The sequence below is a fragment of the Patagioenas fasciata genome, chromosome 24 (genome assembly GCF_037038585.1).
Source record: "Patagioenas fasciata isolate bPatFas1 chromosome 24, bPatFas1.hap1, whole genome shotgun sequence".
In the NCBI taxonomy this organism is placed as follows: Eukaryota; Metazoa; Chordata; class Aves; order Columbiformes; family Columbidae; genus Patagioenas; species Patagioenas fasciata.
The window spans coordinates 5,511,325-5,534,005 of record NC_092543.1 but is presented as its reverse complement, the minus strand read 5'-3'; the positions used below and the strand labels follow the sequence as shown (position 1 = coordinate 5,534,005).

General features: G+C 44.8%; 1 protein-coding gene across 4 annotated transcripts in view; it reads left to right on the top strand.

Annotated features, from left to right (window-relative positions):
• The window catches only part of KCNJ5 (potassium inwardly rectifying channel subfamily J member 5), a 66,077-nt gene that overhangs the window by 17,338 nt on the left and 26,058 nt on the right, over positions 1-22,681 (top strand). For 2 of the 4 annotated variants that reach the window (XM_071798685.1, XM_071798686.1), the window contains 2 exons: positions 10,173-10,347; positions 16,760-17,706. In XM_071798685.1, coding sequence (XP_071654786.1) covers positions 16,767-17,706 — 940 coding nt within the window. In that variant the 5' untranslated portion in view covers positions 10,173-10,347; positions 16,760-16,766. Of the gene's footprint in view, positions 1-9,764; positions 10,348-16,759; positions 17,707-22,681 lie in introns of those variants that run through there. The other 2 variants (XR_011735635.1, XM_071798687.1) reach the window with 1 other exon arrangement.

Here is a 22,681-nt window from a genome sequence, read left to right as displayed (position 1 = left end):
TACGTCTCATTTTGCCTGAGTAAAACGCTGAGCGTATTCTAGACAGCAGTGCAGCAGTAACAGGAGACTGAATATTCGATCTGATGTATATGTAGTTGTGATTAATTCCCCGAACTTTCCTTTTGGTGAACAAGCGCTGTCATAGCTGAGAGAAGAATACGAGAAGTGGCTTTTTGCTGCTTTTAGCAGGGATTGTCACCAACACCCTTCTTTAAATAAATTGTCATGCACGCCAGCATGCCGATAAGCTTGGAGAAAGTGTAAATCTCTGGGACAGCGAGTGTCTGAAATGGAAGAACTGTCTAACAGATGAGGTTGATTCTATTCCTCATCCCTTCCAGCACCTTCAAGCATTGCTACTAATGAAAATAGAGGATTTCTAATCACTTCAGCCTTCCTTATTCATAGACAGCAGGTAGCTGAAGCCCTTGGCCTCCTCTGCTAACTGTAATGACAAAATTTAAATGCATAGGCTATTTAAATTCAAGAACAAAGCTGACTTGGCAATGCATGTGGAAATCCAAAAGGCAGAGACCTGTGTTATTTAACTCATAGTTGAACAGCAGAGACCTCATTGGCAGCAAGGTATTATCTGCCTTCTTTCCAGAGCGGTGCAGGCGGGCTTGGGAGAGGGGAAAACAGCATTTGCAGTTTGTAGCACGGGATATAAACTTGGCTGCCCACTGATGAGTTGTTTTGGAGCTTTTTAGGCACATTCACATGCTTAATTTTTTAGAAAGCACGGAGGACTGGTGAGCAGGATTTAGCACTGTCTTTAAGCTGTTATACAGCATAGCTGCAATAAAGATTTCCTGGAACAGGGTGACCTAGAATTCCCTTCAGCCCCCTGGCAAGGCCGCGGGGTAGAACACCCCTGCTGATAACGCCACGTGGGGAAAGCGGGGTTTATGCAATTCTGCTCATGGAGGAAATGATGCCAGATTCTCACTGGAAGGAGTAAAGCTCATTACTTGCATTTACATGTAATTCAGCCGCTTGGCAGAGGAGGTTAGTGCTAGAGAAGTCCTTATTTCCCCTGAAAATGTAGGGCATGGGTGCACTGCAACAAAGGCACTTGTTTCCTTCCTAGGTGTAGTAAACTGTGTCTTTTGCACAAAAAGCGGTAATTACCTGCAACTCAGTGACAGTGGTTATTAATTTGGTAGCAGAATGAGCACAGATACACAGTGTGCTCTAACAAGGAGGGTTTGAGCTACAATTGATCAAATGGTATGAAGTCTTAAAATGGGATCACTTACTTTAGGTCTGTTGTCTGTGCCTCAGTTTTTCCACCCTTTGTACTCTGTAGACGAAAGGAGGAGTTCTATATAGATACAACACTGCGTTATTCTTTGCACAACAATAACCATCCCTTGGACTGCTGTTCTTTAAGGTCACTTGACAATCTGAGTTGATGTTGCTCCTCCTCAAAAGCTCCCAAATATCGCTATGCCCCTGGTGTCCCCTTCTGGATATGGTGGTTGAGTACCCCTTGGGATACATCTCTAAGGTTACTGTTTGGTTCAACTGACCATTTAAACCTTCTCTTTCTTCCAGCTTTAGAGATTCCTTCAATCTGTTGCCGGTTTATCTGACAGCTCTCAGCTACATTTTATAGACTATTAGACTCAGGTTTCGTTTGTTTGATTGGACAATGTCCCAGTTGCCTAGCAATGTCAGTAGGTGCTTTGAAAAGAAATGGTAAAGCATAAGCTTTCTGCTAGGTAGAACAGTATATTCTGCTCCACGTTGAGTCTTTTTATCTGCAAGTCTCCATGGACTCTATCGGCATTTATTAATGAAATTCACCTTCTCTTTCGGAATGCAGGGGAGGGAGAGAAAGCTACAGGAAGCAGACATCATCCTATTTTTCACAGATGTTAACCAAGGCAGAGAAAGGTGAAGCGAGGTAAAAAGCCTGGTTTGATATCCTGACCCACTGAAGTCGGGCACTGATCTCTCACGGGAGTCATGAAGAAGGCTGAGATGTGTTGCTCGGAAGAATTAGAGCTCTGCTGAATTCCCTTTGCGGCTAAAGGGTTGGATGAAGGTAGAGTAAGGAATGGAGCAAGTGATATGGAGTGATTATTTATTCAGTTATTTCCCAGGGGCTGGAATACGGTCCCAGAGGCAGCACAGGCATAGAACAGGGTAGCGAAGAACTCAGCACATCCTCTTGACGTGTATTATACTCTTTGTTCTGTCCTTTCACTGGCAAAAGGGTTAGCAGATGATCACACAAAATCCTGGGCCTTGCTTTAAAAGGTCAAGACATTAGAAAGGGCCATGTAAAGGATGACAGTTTTACAGATGAGTGAACCCATCAAAACGAGTCTTTCTGGAGGGCAGTGACAGCAAGATTGATAGCAGAGAGCTGTTACCATTGTTGGTAATACAAGGATCAGCTGTAGCCTGCTAGTTTTGCATGAGCAATGAAAATTCTCGGTGGTGTGTCTGAATGTACATCGGCCTTAACATGCAGGCTGCATCACCCACACTGAACCTTTCTATTGCACGGCCTTTTCTGCGAATGATAGATGCGCCAAAACGTGCTTGTCCTGCACAGTAACTCATAAACCATTTCTAAAACTGTCAACTCATATGTAGTCCTCAGAAATGGGTAAAGCACTTGAGATTGGCATTCCATGAAAAAGCTATGGGGAAAGACCTTATTTCAGCAAAGCTTCCGCTTCATACTTACCATTCTGTACTTCCACACAAATAGGATGCGTGGTTAAATAATGTTTGAGAGAGATGTGTGGTTTTAGCCCTGAGAATGGTGAATGAAAAAGCAGATGGTTGCCCACCACCCTCTGCTGGGCTGTGCAGGGAGTGCTGGAGGTGCTGCTGGTGATGGGAAATAACCCTTAAAAAGACCGAAGAATGTGGGGGAAATGTGATACCTTTGTCAGACAGCACTTGTGTTAACATTTTCACACCCCCCTGGCTGAGTACCACAGAGGTCCATCTTCTCTTTTGAATTAAGGCCAGGACCATCAATTAAAAAAAACTTAAAATCAGCCTTTTCTGACATGCCAAAATCATTTTGCACAGCAAAGAGGTGAAATCAGGCTGAACTTTGTCCAGCTGTGATTGTTTTGCTGATTTTCGGGGGGTAGGGTGGACACAGGAGCGTGGTTCTGAGGTGAAACAAGGGTGATAGTAACACTACGTGTCTGTTGGCTTTAGTAGTTTTAGCTCAGATTTAACATAGTGCAGATGAGAACAACATCTGGTCTAGGTACATGAGGGAGTTTTCTTGGCGCTGGCTCAGAGCGCTGAATGAGTCCTGGATAAATCACCCAAAGCAATGATCGTAGCCCTTCTGGCACTTCAGTTGCAATAACTTCATTGCATGACAAGGTGTATGCAAGCTGTCAGCAGCAATGAATCAGTGCTCCGTGAGCGGGACAGGACTGAATTTTCAAATTCTAGTGGTATTGTTAGTGTGGAAATACCACCGCCCTAGGCAATTTAAGTGCTGAAGCGACATAACCCAGTCACCTTGCTACAAAACATGACATGGAAAAGCCTGGGGAACTGCAAGAAGCCTCACCAGAACAAGGACCACGTCCATATGGCATCATATTTCCTGAGAAAAGTTATTTTTACTCTTGTTGACATGTTTACAAGTCTGGTGTTATGCTTCATTTACACTGGTACATTCTGGGAAATCTAGTCAATAATTCCTTATGTCTGCTCTTGCAACAGAGAGCGGTGTGATTTGTAGAGCTGGGCTCTGTCAGGCTTTGTACGGCCCTGTTGGGCTCTGTCAGGCTTTGTTGAGCTCTTTCAGACTCTGTCGGGCTTTGTTAAGCCCTGAAGAGCTATTTCCGAGTTATTTCTTGTATTGCATGCTGAGAAAGTTTTATAACAGCCTGAGATTACACTAATTACCCTAACCTCGGGCTCAGCTATATCAAACAGTGGACAGATTTCATGACTAACAGAAAAGGAAATTAAATTTCTGCCGTTTGGGTGAAGCATCTTTTCTTGTACAATTTTAGCACCAGGCAGGTCTGAAATCTGGAGTCGCTGCATCGAGCGGCAAACGGATCGGCCCGAGGCAAATTCAACCAGAAAGGAAAGATTCAATGAATGACTGCAGGGCAAAGCCAACAGTTTGGCTGTGACTTTTGGGATCTGTTGCTGCAGGAATGCCAGCGTGTGAATATGTGGCAAAAAAAGGAGTGATGGGGAACCCACCACGTCTTGCAGAGCAGGGAATATGGGGGAGGAAAGACAGAGGGACCCCAGGCAAAGATTTAGTACGTTTTGTCCTTAGTGCTTCAGCCAGTCACTGCCTGCAGTTTTATATTTATGAACCTGTGTGGATTGCTTGGTAGGTCTTTAATTTCCTTTGGTTTTACTCTGAACAGGCCTTTCCAGGGACAGTAGGAACACTTTCAGTGTTATTGGATGGCATCCCTGTGCAAAGCGAACAGAGGAAAAACACTCTGATAGTAACGATGAAATCTAAGGGTGGTGCTGGGCTTGCTGGCTGCTGATTTTGTTATGATTTTCCCCCTCTCTGATGAGAGTTTCAAGGTCAGCTGGCTCCAGAGATACAAATATGCCAAGAACAAACTGTACAGATGGGGCAGGAGGGAGAGGCAGACACGCTGGCACTGTGAACGGGGCTGGACCATGCCCGCTATTGTCAGGAGCGTTCACAAAAGGCACTTTATTACAGTGATAGCAAGATTTATCTGTTTTTCTCCATCGCACCATTAAACACGAGTTATTTGCATGTCTGTGGAAAAGCCTGGATTCAGCACAATCTCAACGTTTTATTTGGAAGGTGGGGCAAGGTTTTATTGATGCGCTATAGAATCCTATAGCGATATCTGAGTGCACAAAAGTGCGGGTCCCTGGATTAGTGGCTGGAGTAGGAACCACAGGACTGGTTCATTTCCCAATTCCGCTGCTGATTTATTGTGTATTGAGAAATCTTTCACTGTAGCTGCTGCAAACTCCCCTACACTCTGTGCTTCCCCTCCTAGATACGGTTCCTTTTGTCAGTTATTTGCTTGAACTAAATATCAACCAGTCAGGCAAAAGCTGGAAACATCTTCATCTAGCAGTTTTTGGCAGACTTAAAATATTAATGCGTTTTATAGTGTACTTATTTTTTGTAACTGTCAGTTGTTGCTACCAAGGCAGGGAATTCCTTATAAATATTGAATGCTGCTGCAAGGTCTGGGAAAAAAATATCTAGAAATGGTTCTCTTCAGCTCCCATCTGACTGGAACACTGCTGAAAACCTTCCTAACGTTAGCAAATTATGTGGAAATGCAAGAGCTCAGCAGTTACCTGTTACTGGGATTTTTCTAATACGTGGTCATAGTTCTTTAATTTAACCACTCCGTGCAGGTTGCTTACGGGACACAGACACTTTGGAGAAGAATGGAACAACTGGGTTTTATTTTAAAGACTCCCTAAAGTTGTAGTAAGATGCGTTTCAGAAACCGACTTGAAAATCTTGTGCATGTACAAGAAGAAAACTGAATTGCGGAGGAGATCCAGTGCCCAGCTGCGGGCAGGTGTGCTCAGCAAGCACTGTACTGCTTCATTATGGCAGCAGGAATTCACATTTTACTGCTTTGGTAGAGCATTCCACTGCTCTCCTCAGTTCACATGTAGTCCTGCTTAACCATGACAGAAGCTTTAAATCCCCAGTGACATCCCCCAGATCCTAAGGGACAAGGCTCTGAGCTGCTACTACCTGAAACAGAGAATCCAAGGGTTAATTGCCCGGTGATTACCAGGTAATTTGTCTATGGTGCACCATGCTGGTTCACCGCTCTGTGATCCTTCTGGCTCCGGAGCTGCCCTGTCCTGTCACCTGAATTCATTTTGGGGTATGATGAAAGGGCAGTGCTGGGAAAGTCTGTCTGCACAGTCCCCGTTTGTGGCTAAATAGAAGCCTTTTGTCCCCAGGGCCGCCAGCCTGCTGCCAGGCACACACACGAGATTAAACAGTAATCAAAAGCCTTCATTAGATCAGTGGGGGTCACATTTCTGCAGACAGAGTAGAGCTGGAAAGAATCCTGAAGTGAACTCGGAGCAGTGACGTGCGAGAGCTGCTATAGCAAACGCTGAGTTGCTTTGGATTCCTAAGAGTGGATGGCAAATAGTTTTTAAATACGCCAGTTAAATAAACCAGACCTGTTGATGTGCATTGCCTAAAATCTATCTTCAGGTATCTCTGCCCCATAGGTTGTGCTTTCTGCTAAATAACCACAGAATATGCTGGAAGTGACTGTTTCATGTCACACCGATCCATGATGTCAGTGGATCATTGCTTCACAGGGGGTGGCAATCCAGAACTGGGCTTTGCTTGAGCTCCTTCTAGTGCCCAAAAGCAAAATGTAGTCTATTATAGTCCAGTGCAAAGGCATTTGTGGTATCCCATTGCATCAACTAAATACCCTGTTAGATCAAGTCATAATTAAGTGAAGGAGTTTCTGGCTCTACCTCTTGTCTATCTCTTCCTATAGCTGGGAAAAACACAAGCTAGAGGTAAGGTTATTTTGGGGGGAAGAGGCTGAGTTTCAGTAGCAGACTGTACTCTCTGGTTACATCCATGCATCCATCGCTCATTTTTAGGAAGGCAGTTAATACAATAACATTCTCACCCAAAAGAAGCAAGGCATTTGTATTGGTCAGGAATCTCTTTGAATTCTGACAGCCTAGCAAGGAAACAGTTTTCGTGCACTTGCCGTTATTAGCAGCGTGCAAACTTCAGTGGGAAGTTCAGTCTCTGGGTGCTCTTCAGCCTCAGGTTCTGCTGCTGCACCTGCAAAACGAGAGCTTAATTAGCGTTAATTATAAAAAGAGCTCACTAGGAACTGGACTAACACACTTGCGGGCAATCCAGAAGTTAAAAGATAGTGATGACTTGGGATGTGTGGTGGCTGGTGCAAACCAGCATTAGGCAATAGTCCCCCGGAGGTGGGAGAAGAGAGAAGAGCTGTCTCCTTCCCCAGGTTTGCCTTAGCACTTCATTATCATATCAAAAGGAATAGCAAGCAAACTCCTCCACACACGCTTCACCCAGGCGGAGGAGTTTGGGTTGATGGCATTTTCCTTCCCCTTGTCTGCCTCTGTTCTTCCTTCCCAAGTTTCCTTTGGAGTTCGGGGTTTGAACAAGCCCCAAAACACAAAGGAAGCCGAGACGGAGTGGGTGACTGTCACATCTAGAGCCTCAGAAAGCTCAGCTCCCATTTATTTAAGCGCACAAGGGGAAGGTGGAGGTGGGTGAGACAATCTCAGAAGCCGTTTGCAACACTGGCTCTTACAACTCTGTTTTCTTCGAGTGGGATGGGAGGTTAATGGTTGACAAACGGGAAGAGACATCTCTAGTTCCAGAGATCGAGTTGCACAACAAATTAAAATACGTCCCCAAGGCACTGGTGCTCCCACTCCTCTCAATACACTGAAGCCAAAACCAGGCTCCACTGATTTTGGAGCGAGTTACAGGTTCTGTCACTGGTGCTCAGATTGACGACTGTCCCTTTGGGTGACAAGTGTCAGGAGCCAGCCTGCGCTCATCAATAGCTCATTTATGTGCAGTGAACCTCAGGGAAATGGAGGTTACTGCCCGTTTGCCTCATGAAAGCTCAAAAATTGGACTGCTCTGCTGCGTTCTATAGGAACCAGCAAAAATCCAAACTGCTTGCTTTATGAAAGCTTTTTATATATATATAATGTCCTCAGAGAGCTATCTGGCAATAGCAAAATGAGATTAAAGTTTGTTCTTCTGCAGCTTGTTCTGTTTGTACACCCAGGAGCTGAGCATTCCACCGTTACCGTAATTTCACCCCATAAATAGCCCCGTATGGCCTCCGAACAGCGAAACACAGCTGGTAGAGCTTGTGAGCACCCCAGGAAAACCAAGGTGTTGCACTGACGTGAAATTTGTACGCAGCATACTGATACCTGGAGTTCTTTAATGTATTTCACACTTGTGAGGCCATTGACAACTTTTTAACCACCTTAGCAAGGGCTCATTGATGTCCCTGGCTCACTGAAGCGTAGGTACCAGCTGATAAACTGCTTTCAGGTCTGGCTTGGCTTTAATCAGCACAAACCCGAAAATGGCTGGCGAAATAATATTGAAACGATACACTAGGAGGAACAAGGAAGCAAAAGTCTACTAAGATGCGTGCGTCCATATGGATGGATTAGTGGGTGCTGTGCAAATCCGCGCTCGGCTTTAAACCCGCGCTGTGCCCCAGTTTTGCCAGCGGTTGTGGGGAGACCGGTGACAAGAGGTGGAGCCAGCAGGTGGCAGTGCCTGGCAGCAGAGTTAGTGCCGTGTAGCAAGAAGGGACCTACTGCTGGGAACCCAGCGTGGGGATTTGAGGAGCGGCTGACTCTCATGCTGTGGAAATTGCGGTTTAGTACTTGTTAAGTTTGTATGTTTATTTAAATATATATACATACATATATACATATATATGTGTGTATATGCGCATATACACGCATATATATGTGTATATATATATACACATATATATGTGTGTGTGTATATATATATATACACCAAACCCAAACAAACAAAAACCCCATGCAGCAAAGAAACAACCCTGTTAATGTACTCCCTAAATAATACTTTTATAGGGATACTTAATTTCTCACAGACGTGCTCCTAAAAGGTAAAATAAATATTGCATTCCTAAGTTATGAGCAGGCTGAAGATCGAACACAATTTCCTAGGATTTAATTAGCAGTTTACCGCCGTGCCTTTTAGTTTCGTTGAAAATAGTTTCACTGCTGATTTGAATTTAGTCCCGTGTGCTGTCTGCAGCCCAGGTGGGGTAATCCTGTCCCAAGGCATGTGGAACAGGAGCCAAACTGCCTGTATTGTGGTGCAGTGGGAAACACAAGCTAAAGAGTGGAAAAGCAAAATTGCATCTGCAAAACTAATTCTTAGTGGCCTAAGTCCTTGGTCTGGCTCCGGATTCCTATTCTATCTGGGCAGAACAGCCTCCTCAGAGAAGAACACTGGTAAATGTGACGTGTTTGTAGAGATGTGCTTCCTTAACCCAGCCCCCTGTGCAATATGACTATTAATGATATTCAAAGATGTAGTTGTTTCCCTTTCTTTGGCGTGTCTGTCTTTGAATTTTCTAGGTTAGCTTCCATAATAAGGTGATACGATTCCTGGATGTAAGATGGTTAGCAGTCAGATTTCCTGAGCTACAGGGAAGTTCCAATAGTTCATATTTTTCCTGTTCCAAAACAACAGTGCAAATAATAAGGATTAGGGGAACAGGGCAACAAAGCCTGAAGGTAACCCGTAGTTGCTGTGCAGATCTGTCCTGTATGTGTGGCTGGCCTGACATTTGCTTTTCTAAGAGGAAATATTTTACTAAGCTAGAGACAGCGTGGTATTATCAGTGGGGAAAAAATAAAAGACAAAAAGCAGAGCAAACCACTGAAGCACTTTGAGAGCATTCCCTGGGACTCGCTGGATCGCAGGCAAACAACACAACTCACTCAGCAAACAGCGCTTGAGCAGCAAGGGAAAAGCCGGGAGGAATCACGTTCTCCCTCCTTCGCTCCGCTTTTCCAGGCTCCAGCCTGGAAGAAAGGGTTTGCACAGCGCTGCTGTGTGCACGTGTGCTCCCTGTTACATGTGCAGCTTGTGCATTCTCCTTTTTCCTAGAACTGTGTGTGTGATTTTAAAGCAAGAATGCAACGCCCATCCCCAAAAAAAAAAACCCATGAAGCCCACCCAGTAATCCGGGCAAGGAGAACAGAGGCAGAGGGAGGAGAAGTGAGCACAGGGTGATGGGGAGGTGACAGGGCAGCAGGGTCCCTGCCTTTTCTGTCTTTTCCCAAGCACGAACACGCCTCTCCCCCCCCCGCCAGCCCTTTCTGTGCGAAGCAGCCGCTCAAACCCCTCCCCTCCCGGCTCTCCCTTGGCTGCTCATTCAGAACAGATGATGCTCCCCATCGCATGCAGTGCTTTCCTCTCCCTCCCCTCCGCCCCAGCCCTTTAAAAAGCTTCCGACCGCCAAGAATTCCTTTGGATGGGAGAGAGCAGGAGCGAGGCAAGGCAGGGGGTGAGGAGCCCCCCCAGAACAAGGGAATTCGGGGATCCCCAGGGACAGTGGTGTGTGCGTTTCCATCTTCAGCGCCACATCGATGTTTTCTAACAACAGGCAGAGGGAAGAAGGAAGGAGCCAGCCCCAGAACAAGCAGGCGACCCCAGCTCCCTGGTGATGGCATGGACCGGACACTTGGCCAGCGGCTGGGTCACCTACTCCTCGGTCCTGTCACCGGCCAGCGTCCCCCCAGTGCCGAGGCACGACGCTGATGCAGAGCCGCTCTTAGCAAGTAAGTTCCCTGATTTTGTTTGGTTTTTCCACTTCCCTTCTTTTCTTCTCTGGTTGCAAAGGAGGCAGGAGGACAAGCAGCTGAACAGCAGGGTTCTGTGCCCAAGCCTGCTGGGGTGCAAGGCGGAGATGTGCTGTTGTCTAACTCACCAGCTGCCAGGAAACTCTTTGGGAGGCTGGGGATTGCATGTTGATCTTGTACAAAAGCACTATCAGATCTAGCAAAGGAAGAAACATTAAAAATGATGAACTGCTCAGGTACCAGATAGCAGGGATCACTGGAATACAATAGGCAGGGGGAGACTGATCAGTAAGCAGCCCTGAAATGCATGGAGTGGCTCCATAACCCTCACCTAGGGTGAAAGATTAAATTATTTTATAATTAAAGTACTTACTAGCCAGTTCAGGGTTTAAAAAGCACTTGCAATGAAGTCTCCAAAGGATGAAGTGGCATGTTCAGCCCTTGGAGGGGACAGGCAGTTTAATACATTGGGAATCCCTACGGGTGTTTGTGGCTCTGGGATGTAAAAGTGCAACTAATTCCATTTTTACCTGCTACATCGGTCAAAAAGGTGCCAGGAATCCTCCTTTTTGTATCAGTACATGCTGGCTGGCAGTATCACGCTAACGTTTATACAGCACATCTCTCATTTGGTTTTGACCTCAGAGCTTCAGGAACCAATCAAGAATGGCAGAAACTGTCCCCAAAACTTTACCATCTGACTTTTGGGGGTTCTGGCATCAAGCAGGTGCCTCCTGTGCTCTGTGGGAAGTGCGTCTGGCACTGTTTGTGGTGGGGGAGTTATTTCACTTCTGGGGTTCCGTTCTTTCCCCCAGTGTTTGTTACTCAGAGATGAAGGATCAGGATCGTTCCTTGTTCCCATGAGAAAAAACCTCTGCACCTCTGGAAGGTTCCAGCCCAACTATTTATAGACTCCGAAAAAGGCAAAGAGAGTTTTAGAATCGTATTCTGAGCCAAATCTCTGGACTCTTTGCTGTAAGTCACCTGCTTCCTATTCAGTTTGAGGTCAGGAGAGCCACTCGGACATTTGGGGTGAGTTTTGGTACTTAACCAACATTTTGGTATCGGGTAGGTCAGTTTGTGTCTCTGTGACTGCTCTTGTCTGCACAGTGTTGAACATCATCAGCTCATCTCTGAGCTATTTGGTTGCAAGTTACTGGAGAAAGGTGAAGTGATATTAACATCCTTCCATTTTATCTTATTTTCTTAACCCAGCTGTGGGTTACAGAGTGGTTCTCAGTTGCTATAATGGTGAAATATCTAAATAAAAGGGTGCTCTCGGGGTAGGATTTTCACTAAGTATGGAGGTTCTGCTTTCAAAATTCAGCGTGACCCATCTACAAGCAGCCAGTATCAGGAGAACAGGAGCGTCTTATCAGGACAAACGTGTCTCTTTTCCTTTGTTCAGTTGTGCTGGTTGAAAGAGAACAGTCAAATATTCAACGACACCATAAGGTCCCCCTAAAAATAGAGTCTGGGGTAAAAGGATAGAGAGAGACAGACAGAGTGCCTCAGGCAGACTCACTTCCTTGGGGACTGAAGGATCAAATGGGTTTATTTTCAGTGTTTATTTGTTGATAAAAAAAAACATCATTTCACTTTTCAGAATTGTATGCATTGGTCTGAAGTCAATATGTTATGCATGGGCTTTTTTAATGCTTTACTTCATGGTTGGTGGGAAAAAAATCTACTTGAAACCTGTAGCTACTTGAGAGAACAGAAACGTGATTTCTTGGCATTAGAAGTCATCTGGCCCAGTTATTCACGCTGATAGGTCAGGCAGTGCAGGGTTTCCAGAGCCATCTTCAGACGTACCTGAAGCAGCCGGGCTGTATTCGGTGCTGCTGGAAAGGAGGAAGAGTGGTGCAGTGATGACAGGATTTTGGAAACAGTGTGAGCATGGAAGGAGCAAATGTCTTTGCGATTCACTTCCCCACCTTGAAATATGGGAAATAAAGCACTTCCTTGTTCCACAGATCTTAGTATATAAATAACACGTTAGAGTACATGACACCTGTGTTGAACACTGTGCATCTTCCCACTCGGGTGCTGAGTGAGATCACCCTTTGAAAAGCCGTTTTTTGGATGAGGAAACTTTGCCACAGTTCTCCCTTCTTGTGCAGCTTCCTTAGGTGTTCTGCCCCGTTTTTGAAGAGCAAACCTCTGTTGTCACTCCCTCCATCTGTGGATCTCCAAGCGCTTCCCAAAGAGGCAGCCAGCACCATTTCTATTTGTAAGTCAGAAAACTGAAGGACGACATGATTTGCATAAACCTTCTTGCCTTTCTTTTTCTCACATGCATGCGTGTGCCTCAAAAGGTCACCTCGTGTTGGCATCATTGGCTTTTCAGCCTCAGTCATAGTAAATAAGAGTGGGAAATCAAAGCCCACCTGTCAGTCAGCACATCTCTAATAGCCATTTACCTTCAGGTTGTCCAAGGCCATCTTTACTAATATCTTTTCTTCCTCCATCTTTCCACTAGCAAACAATGCCTTTAATCTCTTTGGGTGCTACTGCTTTAATTTGCTCTATTCCTCTACCAACTAACCCAAAGCAGACTCTGTGCCCCAGAGGAATCTGGGGACAGTGACTTGTGTCTTAGGTGACATCTGTCTTCGGTGGTGCAGTTAGAAGCAGCAAAAGAACCAAGTTTTTCAGTAAAGATCTGTTTAGTATTTACTGCCGTATCCATTTCTCTTTGGGACAATAAATTACAATTAAGTAGAATCCTGATTTGGGGAAGGGGGGTGGGTTCACTACAGAACAGCTGCTCATTTATTCTCATAATGCAAGAACAAGTAGGCACCAGGTTTAAAACTATAATGAGTATTTTTTTACACAAACTTGATGACAAATTCATATCTCCAAACTCCTCCTGCCTGCCAGTTTACACCTCTCCAGGAGCAAACCCTATCCCCACTGACACTTAAGGAAAATCGGGGTTATTTAAATCGGAAAAGCCACCACGGTCAGCAGGGGGGAAAAGTCTCTTACAGGTTTTTCTTGTTTTACCTTCTGTGGTGTATTCAGCAAATTCCGATCTGGAAGCCTTGAGCTATCAGGAGGTACATCAGCTCTGCAAAACAAAACCTCCAGAGGATGCTGAGCTGACCCCAGCTTGACTCCCCTGCAGCAAATGTAAGAGCCCTAAATGTCACCGCCTGCCCTGAGTCTGCTGTCTGGACAAAAGCTGAGCAACAGCAAGACTGATAAAACCCTTTCTGCAAGGTTGATAATACACTGACTCACTTCTCTTTTTGCAGTTAAAAAGGAAAAGCAGCGTTGTACAAAAGTGACATTTTTATTATCCTGGCCTCTTTTACCCAAAGATGGTAAATGCCAATGAAACAGGATGGTGCGTGTGACTATAAGAGGAAATTTCATCTCGCGGATCTCTTTGCTGGAGGGAGCAGTGATTTACAAACTAAAGTCTGAATCTCCGTGAGATGCTTGCACGTAATTACCATTATCTGCAAAAGATGCGTATGCTTGATAGCAGAGGCAGTCCATTATCCGATGGAGGAGTTAACCAGATCCTCACATAGGTGCAGTGCTCCTTTTAGAGTATCTCATCAGCTGTGCTAAAGTTGCCCAGAGCAGCTAAACCGCTCAGAATTAGATAAAAAACACTGAAATTATTTGGAACAGAAAGTCTTCAAACATCCAAACCTGTGCTCAAACTACTAACCAATATTATTGCTTTTAAAGAATCTAATGCAAAGATTCACCTGCTTTAGTATTTTCAATAACCACGTACTGAGGTTATGCTTATGCTACCATGGGGGAGTTTAAGATTAAATATTAGGAGAAACTGTAATGCCACTGAAGCTGTCAGTAAAGTTCATATACAGCAGGAATTCTTCTGTTTTAATGGACGTTTTGTAAGGTGTTCCTGAAGGTTTCCGCAAAGATTTCGCTTGACCTATTGTTAAAGATCAGTAGCATTAGAGAAGTGGTGTTGCCGGTCCCTTGAGTTTTAGTTAAAGCAGGTTTCCCTGCACTTTCATTACCGGGCAGTCACTCCACTCTGCTTCACCAGAGTGATTTTTCTAGGGATTTAGGCTTTTTGATTGTTTTTATTCTACTCCATTCTTTTTAATATGTTTCGGGATCCTTTGGGTCTCTTTGGTATGAATCTAAAATATGAAACCTCACACTATAGATGAATATCTTGCAATTGATTGCTCTCTTACATAGTGTCATTGTAAGCGAAACTCAGCTCCAAATTGAACTTTTATAACAAAATGAGCACCGTTCTTTTTAAATCGAAAACATGCAACACTCACCTATTTTTACATTTCTACACTGGCTTGATCTAAAGCTTTTTAGGCCAAATGAAGTAGTTTTAGATTAATCAAACAATGCAATCAAAGATCAAAAGTAATACTCAAGAGAAGAAAGCAAAGAGGTTCTTCTCTGTGCCTAATTCTCTTTCAGTCGGCGGATGGGATGCCTCTTTCCCTATTAAAAAGGAAAAACACCACCAAAACCAAACGAGAAGTGTGGGATTGTTCTGACTTGCACTTGGCATATGCTTTCCCATGTTGTGAAGTGCGAGTCAATATGTACCCTTATAATTTGACAGCATCTGGCAGCCGCTTTGCACGCGTGTCAATAGACACACGGCATAAGGCAGCGGCGAGGCAGAGCGATGGGCTGGGAGATTTGCATTTGCAACAAGTAGGAGACAACAGCTGAGGATGAATCTAAATACACCATGAGCCGGCTCACAGGGGTCCTGCCTCCACAAGAGGAAGAAACAGAGGTTAATATTCTGCCCAAATCCTTGTTTGGGGAAGGGACCAGCGCAGTGCTGGGGTGATCTAACCCGCGTTCAGGATGACATGCAAACCTGATCTCCCCTAATTTACCATCCCGGCATCACTAATCCCTATTATTTACCCCTTCCTGTGGCTGCGCTGGCTCAGCCCTGGCCCAAACCCTTAAACCGGGAACATTTGCCAGCGCGAAGCAGCCTTGGGACCGCGCTGGGGACAGATGGTTGGGCTCCCTGGAGACAGGAGCCAGCGGGGCTGGTTCCAGCAACAGGCGCTGGCTGCTTCGTTGGAGCAGTGATTGATGGTGACTTATCCGAGGGCTAAGAGCAATTCTTTGCTGTTAACCAGACTTGGCTACAGCAGAATGGAAGTGGAAATTTGTTGCTTCATTTATTCATCCTGCCTCTGCTTCCTTCCCACCCACCCTTTGTTCTTTTTGATGGCAAAAAGATGAAGCTACTTTGCTCAATCTTAAAATTGTCTCTCCCAAGATACTCCTAATTGTATCTCTACACCTTTTCTCATTCACAGACGCATAAGAAGATTAAAGATAGAGGGAGCAGTAATAGATTTAGCTAGGTTTTAATAGGATTTGCAGAGGACAATGCAGAGAGTGAACGCCATAGAGAATATTGCTCCTCTATCTTTGATATCCCTAAGGCTTCTTAGGTAGTCTTTCACAGAGATTTTGTCTGTGCCCTGCATTCAGAGTCAAGACTCATTTTTCAATAGAGCATGTGTGGGTTTTTTATTTAAAGGAGTATCTAATCATCTCAGTAAACAGGATGTTGCATTATAACCTACAAAAATCATCGCAGCCATCTTTTTGTATTATTTATTTGTATCTTGTTAAGCATCGTTTTGCATGTAGACAGTGGGCTTTTTACTAGCTGTCACATTTCTAAGAGCATCCAGTGGTTTTGTCTAATGTCAGATGGAGTGGAGGGTCCTGATATCTGATTAACAGCAGCCCTGGATCCATCACACCTTCAGACACATAATGCAAGATGCTGATTTAAAAGCCTTTTTCACATTCATAGCCCCGGCTTCCTTTGGGCAGGGGTTGGTTACTTCCAGAAGGTGATTCAGCGCACCTAAAATCCCTATTATCCCTGGAGGTGCCATTCTCTGCTGACTGTAAAAGAAACCCTCATGCATAATTCAGACTTACGTGAGATTTATGTAGACGGTGGTGCTCAGCATTTCTATTAATTTCTCTTGATATGCACATAAAACTCGAGGCACCCAAAAACTCTTTTGGAAATATATGTTATGTTCCTTTATTTCGCTCCTAGTTCTGATCAAAAGCAAATTTTGGGGTGTTAAAAAAATCTGAAGAACATTAAAAAAAATAAGCCATAACAAGGTTTACCTATTTCATGACTCCCAGACTATGCTCATTGCCATATTTTCTGAGGTTCCACCAGTGCATTAAGCAGAGTGACTGGCAGCTGGTTCATGGTTGAAGAGCCTGTGTATTAAGTCAGTATTTAACATCCAGTTCAATGGTTGTTGTCCTGGTCTGTCACAATGGTTCAGGCGGTAAAATGAAATGGCTTTTGTCTCAGCTCTTTTCCTATTATCTTAAACTTTATTTCTTTATACTCCCTCAGCCCAGCCATGGCCGGAGATTCTAGGATCTTCATGAACCAGGACATGGACATTGGAGTGACATCCAGAGAGCCCAAGAAGATCCCCAAGCAGGCTCGGGATGACGTCCCCATTGCCACCGACCGAACCCGCCTCATATCAGCAGAAGGTAAGAAGCCACGTCAGCGTTACATGGAGAAAAGCGGCAAGTGCAACGTGCACCACGGAAACGTCCAAGAAACCTATCGGTACCTTAGTGACCTCTTCACGACGCTGGTGGACCTCAAGTGGCGGTTTAACCTTCTTGTCTTCACTATGGTCTACACCATCACTTGGTTGTTTTTTGGGTTCATATGGTGGCTCATTGCCTACATCCGGGGAGACCTGGACCATCTTGAAGATGAGAACTGGATCCCCTGTGTTGAAAATCTCAGTGGATTTGTTTCTGCGTTTCTGTTTTCTATCGAGACTGAGACAACAATTGGCTATGGCTATAGGGTCATCACGGAGAAATGCCCAGAGGGCATCGTGCTGCTCCTGATCCAGGCTATTCTGGGCTCCATCGTCAACGCGTTCATGGTGGGATGCATGTTCGTCAAGATCAGCCAACCAAAGAAGAGGGCTGAAACCCTCATGTTTTCTAACAACGCAGTGATTTCCATGAGGGATGAGAAGCTCTGTCTCATGTTCCGGGTTGGAGACCTCCGCAACTCCCACATTGTCGAGGCTTCCATTAGAGCCAAACTGATCAAGTCCAAACAGACCAAAGAAGGAGAGTTCATCCCCTTGAACCAAACAGACATCAACGTGGGATTTGACACTGGAGATGACAGATTGTTCTTGGTGTCGCCTCTTATCATCTCTCACGAAATCAATGAGAAAAGCCCCTTCTGGGAGATGTCCCGCACCCAGCTGGAGAAGGAGGAGTTTGAAATCGTTGTCATCCTGGAGGGAATGGTGGAAGCAACAGGTAAGGACTTGTCAAATCCAGACACAGTTTTGAGGGGCGAAGGGGAACAAAGGAGTGGAGTTTGGCGTTAAGATTTTACTGTTAATGTCACCTGGACTGAGAATTATCTTGGGATTTGTCCTTCTCTAGTGACTGATCCAGGTGGGGTATTGTGGTCTGAGATAACAAGCAATTAAAAGGTGGGTCCTTTAGCTCACATTGCAGTATTTCATACTCTTTTTGTAAGCCTGGGATTCAGCCGAAGGGGGTTTAGTCAAGAAACTGTCCATCATCAGTTAAAACTGCTCCATGGGTGAAAAGGAACAGAGTAAAGGAATCCATGAGGTCTCTTGTTTTCTGTGATCAAAATCCCCAGTGCAACCCTTTCCCCGTTTCTCCTCTGTATTAACAATTGGCTGTAACTGTGCTATTTTAGGTATTGCTGTGATGTTGCTTTTTAATGCAGGCTACGAAGGAAGTGCCCAAACATTACTATACCCTGTAAACCAGCATGTGCTGACACTGAACGACTTGCACGTGATGCAGGACATATGTTTGCAAAGGGGAAAAATACAGAAACTGCTTTTGTGACTCTTGGAACCCAGCAGCTGTTTAACAGCACAACACAATGCTGTGTAATGGGTAGATTAGGACATATATTCGGCTTATTCCGTTTCCTCCTACGGGTGTGTTTGTGGCCAGCGATGAAAGAAGCATCCTGTCCCACAGGTTCTGGCCCTTGCTTACTATTAATATTGTCTCTTCCTTGAGATTTGCCCTCCTTAGTCTCCTAATAGCCAGATGTAAGGGGAAATAGTCTCTCAAATTCCTGCATCCCAGAGCTTCACTCTCACGGGCAGCTCCCCAGAGAGCTAATTCAGTTTGCCAGTATCGCCCTTTAGTCATTAGGCGAATAGCAATAGCTGATTGTTCCAAAGAGCGCTGGTGGGAGGTTATGCATACACTGCGCTGTACCTGGGTTGTACGAGTGGAATTCCTTTGGCGTTACTAGGCAAATATTCTTTCCCAGCAGGATACTGTAGAGATGAAGCAAAAGAAGGGGTGGGTGGAAAAGACTATCAAAGGCAAAGATTTGTAATGCAAGCTTATTTTGGAGCCTAAACATTTACTCGATACTAGAACCCCCTAACGTGAACACGGAATGCAGTTCTTTGTTTGTCCAAAGCCTCTTTGCTCCTCACACAGTGACACTATCGGAGTCTGTTTGAACATCCACTGCGCTGCCTCCCTCTTGTGAAAGCTCAGCCTGGGCTGATATGTGTGCGAGGAAGTCATTACCAATAACAACCTCAGAATTAAAAGCATGGCACAGGAATAATATCGCTTTACAAATGGACTCCTCTCCCAGAGGGATTGTACAGGCCAGTGTGTAATGATATTAAGGAGCATACATCTGTGGAAATGGATTAGTCTGGTCTCAGAAGACAGGCTGTGAAATTCCAAAATTGGAGCTAGAAGAGCCAGTTTGCATTGAACTTGGCGCAGAGCGAACCTCAGATGCTGCTGCTCTCTGATTCAGAGGCTGAGGTGCTTTTCGGGATGACATATGGCAACCGGGCCGGGGGGGGATGTTTTGCCACGATAGCAGCTTGCAGAAGCCCAGTGTTTGCGCTTTCCTTTGTCCTCACACTTTGTCCTATTGCTAAAGCAGTTTGGGGATATTAATCCCTACCTCCATACCTTAAAATTTGCTTCAAGCAAATTGTTTAGGTTCTTTTCTTGCTATCATGTATTCATCTGCTTTTGGGCATGGTATCATTTACCTGCAGCGTGACTTCTAGGAGATGATACTGTCACCACCTGGACAGGTTCAGGGTGGTATAAAAACGCAAGAGGCCATTTTTTTCCCTTAGTAACCCCTATGTAAAATTAGGAGCCACCACCACAGAGGTAGGACTGGGCAGCAAATAAAGCTCTGTACGTGGCGCACAGGGCCAGTTGAGACCTGCATGGTGTTGGCAGGTGGAAAAATTAATGGAAATGATTCCGTCTTTACAGACAATAGCAAATCATACTGGGAATGCACCCCGCACTAGTGAGGAAGAGACAGCTCTATTTTTTTCATAAGGTATTTTGAAAGCAGGTCAGAATGGTGACTGTCAATGTACAGATGTCTAAGGAAATCTAAGTGTAATGTCTTGGCTGAAAGCGTGAATATTTTTCACTGAAACAGCAGTTTCATAACTATTTCCAATCGCTTTAACAACCATAGACATATCACAAATGTAATGTGTTGTCTCCTCTCAAACAAGTGACTCTTCTCACTGACATTTAAGCTTAATTCTGACTCAGGGGAAGGCAAAGGTGGTAAATAGCTTGAAATGAAAACTATGGAACACTTCAAGTCATTGTTTTATTTACCAAGTGAAACATTGTGTTTTAAAACCATGTTTTTGTGTTCAAGTTGACTGGAAGTTTTGAAAGGATGAGTAACAACACACTGAAGAATAGCAACAAGCAAGAAACTTAACAGCCAGCCTCAAATGTGATGGTTTTGCTAAGAAAGAAAATAAACTTAGCATTATTCTAGTGAGAGGGACTGTTCTTGAGGGACCCGCAGCTGTTGCACCGACCACCCCATGACTGGGGTCTTCCCAATGGGTATTTTAGTGCGGTTGAAGTACCGCAGCCCCACGAGAGCTTAAAAAATGCTAAAGGGAGCCTGATTTTCTGGGTGGATCTGTTGTGGTCGTTGCCAAGTGAGATGAGCACTGTAAAGACAAAATCAAGATAGACGACAAGTGTCCTGACTTCCAGCGCTGCTTGGTGGCATCCGGGAAGCCGTAGCATCACTCGCGGTGCCTGCTTAATGAATTGGTCACAGAGATTACTTGAAGGAATTAATTCTCTTCTGCCTTATCTGAAAGGGACACTTGTCAAGATCAGCTGGTCCACGTTTGACCCGCAAGGAAAGGGAAAAATGTGATGGTGGAAAAGTCTGTTTGCAAAGTGAATACATCTTTGCTTTCGTTGCTTTTCTCCTTCCCACGGTGGCAAAAAGAAATCAGAGCTCTGTTGACAGACCAGGCCTAGGTCTGGTAAACCCCTAGGAAGGGATAGGCATGGATACCTCTGGCTTAGAGTCTGTGATAGGAAGTGGTTTAACGATTAGAAGTAATTTGCCTCACCCTATCCCTGTGTAGGGGTGTAGACGAACAGCAACTCTTTTTGTACCTCAATTTATCCACCTTTGCAGAGGACATAGTTAAAATTTCCTGGCAGTAAATATAGGGCAAAAAGTAGTAGTCACAACATAAGATACCTTGAAATTAATCATTATTTTAATGAGAGAACAAAGGAAGGGTGAAATGACTAAATGGAGTCATTGTGCATTCATCATCTGGTTTGGGTTGTCTTGGTTTGTTTTGCATTTTGCATATAAATAAGTTTTCTTTTCTGCAAGAAGGACCTTGCAGAACTGTTAGAGAAGCTGCTTATGTAATTACAAGGAAAGGAGAGACGTCTGAGTGATTCTGTTCACGAGCTGAGCTCTCCTGCAGAGGTAGCCTGGTCGTCTGAGGTGCATTTGCAGTCGCTACCAATACCTTGGTGAGGGGCTTGAACTGCCATGGTGCGAGCTCAGGTTGTGCCTGGCTGAGATGTGGCCATTGAATCCAAGGTCTTTAAATCACAAGATCCTTTTTTTTCCCCCCCATTTACAGTGCCTACGAGCTCCTGCACGCCTGGAGAGCATTCAGACAAATTAAAATCCTATTACTCTCCTCTGGCACAAAAATCAAAGTGAATCAAGCCCAGCCATGTCCTCCGCTAAAGGAGACAGCACAAGTAATTGGAGGACCATGCTTCTATGGTCTAATATTCCTTTTCAAGTTAGAGGAATATTGACTTTTTGGAGGTAACAGTGTTCTGTGGGCTAATTAACATAAAGGGACTAATAAATTTTATAAGTAAGACATGTATTGCTTAATTAGAGTGATAGAACTTGAAATTTTCATAACTACTCCTTGCCATCCTAACTTAGATCAGTGTGTCACTATACCTCTGAGTCCATCAGCTCTTTCTCTGTGCTCTTGTGGAGTAGGTGGAGCTCAGTATATTTAATTCTGCAGGTTTAGTGCACCCGGCACAAGGGGAAAAGTCATCCTGTGTACAATAGAGTATGAAAACAAGGACAGAGAAGTGAAATCGCTTCCAGCAGTATCTGTGTCTGAACTGTAGATACAGCCAACGTGCAGCCAGCGTCCCCATGACATTTTGCCAGCAGATAATCACTGAGCTCTGTGGCATTTAAATGAGGAGAGTTAATTTTAGGCTGATGAAAAATGTTGTCTTGACAGCCCCAGGGCTTGGGATGGCTCTACCCACTGAGAAAGTCCAGGTCTTGTAGCAGCGCTGAGAGATTCAGCTGCACTGTTAACGGGATCACATTGATGCTTGTGGCGATTTTTGGGGTGGTAAATCGTGCTTTGTGGTCCCTTTGCCCTCTCCCATTAAACCACCAGTCAAGACGCTGGTTATGTTTGACAAAAATATGCATCATCCAACAGCTGGAGAGAGGCTGCTGGTTCACCTCTGGATAACCAAACAGCTGCAAACGCAGTCAGATTTGCCCTGCGATAATGAAGTTTGATTCGAAGCAGTGACCTGGGGGTAATACAAGACCTGGAAATGAGGAGAAATCACCGCTTTTCCAGGCAGCGGCTGCTCCAGTTGCATAATCAGCAGCACCGCGAGCGGCGAGACGTTCGCTCTGAAACACACAGCTCCCTTTGAGCGCTGGGCAGGGAAACCCGGCTCCTTACCCAGCCATCACATCACTGCTTTGTGTCAGCACGGCTTCACGTGCCTTTGTCTTGGATAAAATGTGATCCCAGCTCGTTCTGATGACAGAAAAGAGCCTTAGTGGTGTCCCTGACACCTATTTTGCACACCAGGCTTTCCTCAGTTTCTCTATGTTCTCAAACGTAATGAAACACCTGGTTTAATACACACATCAATATATTTTCTTTTCATC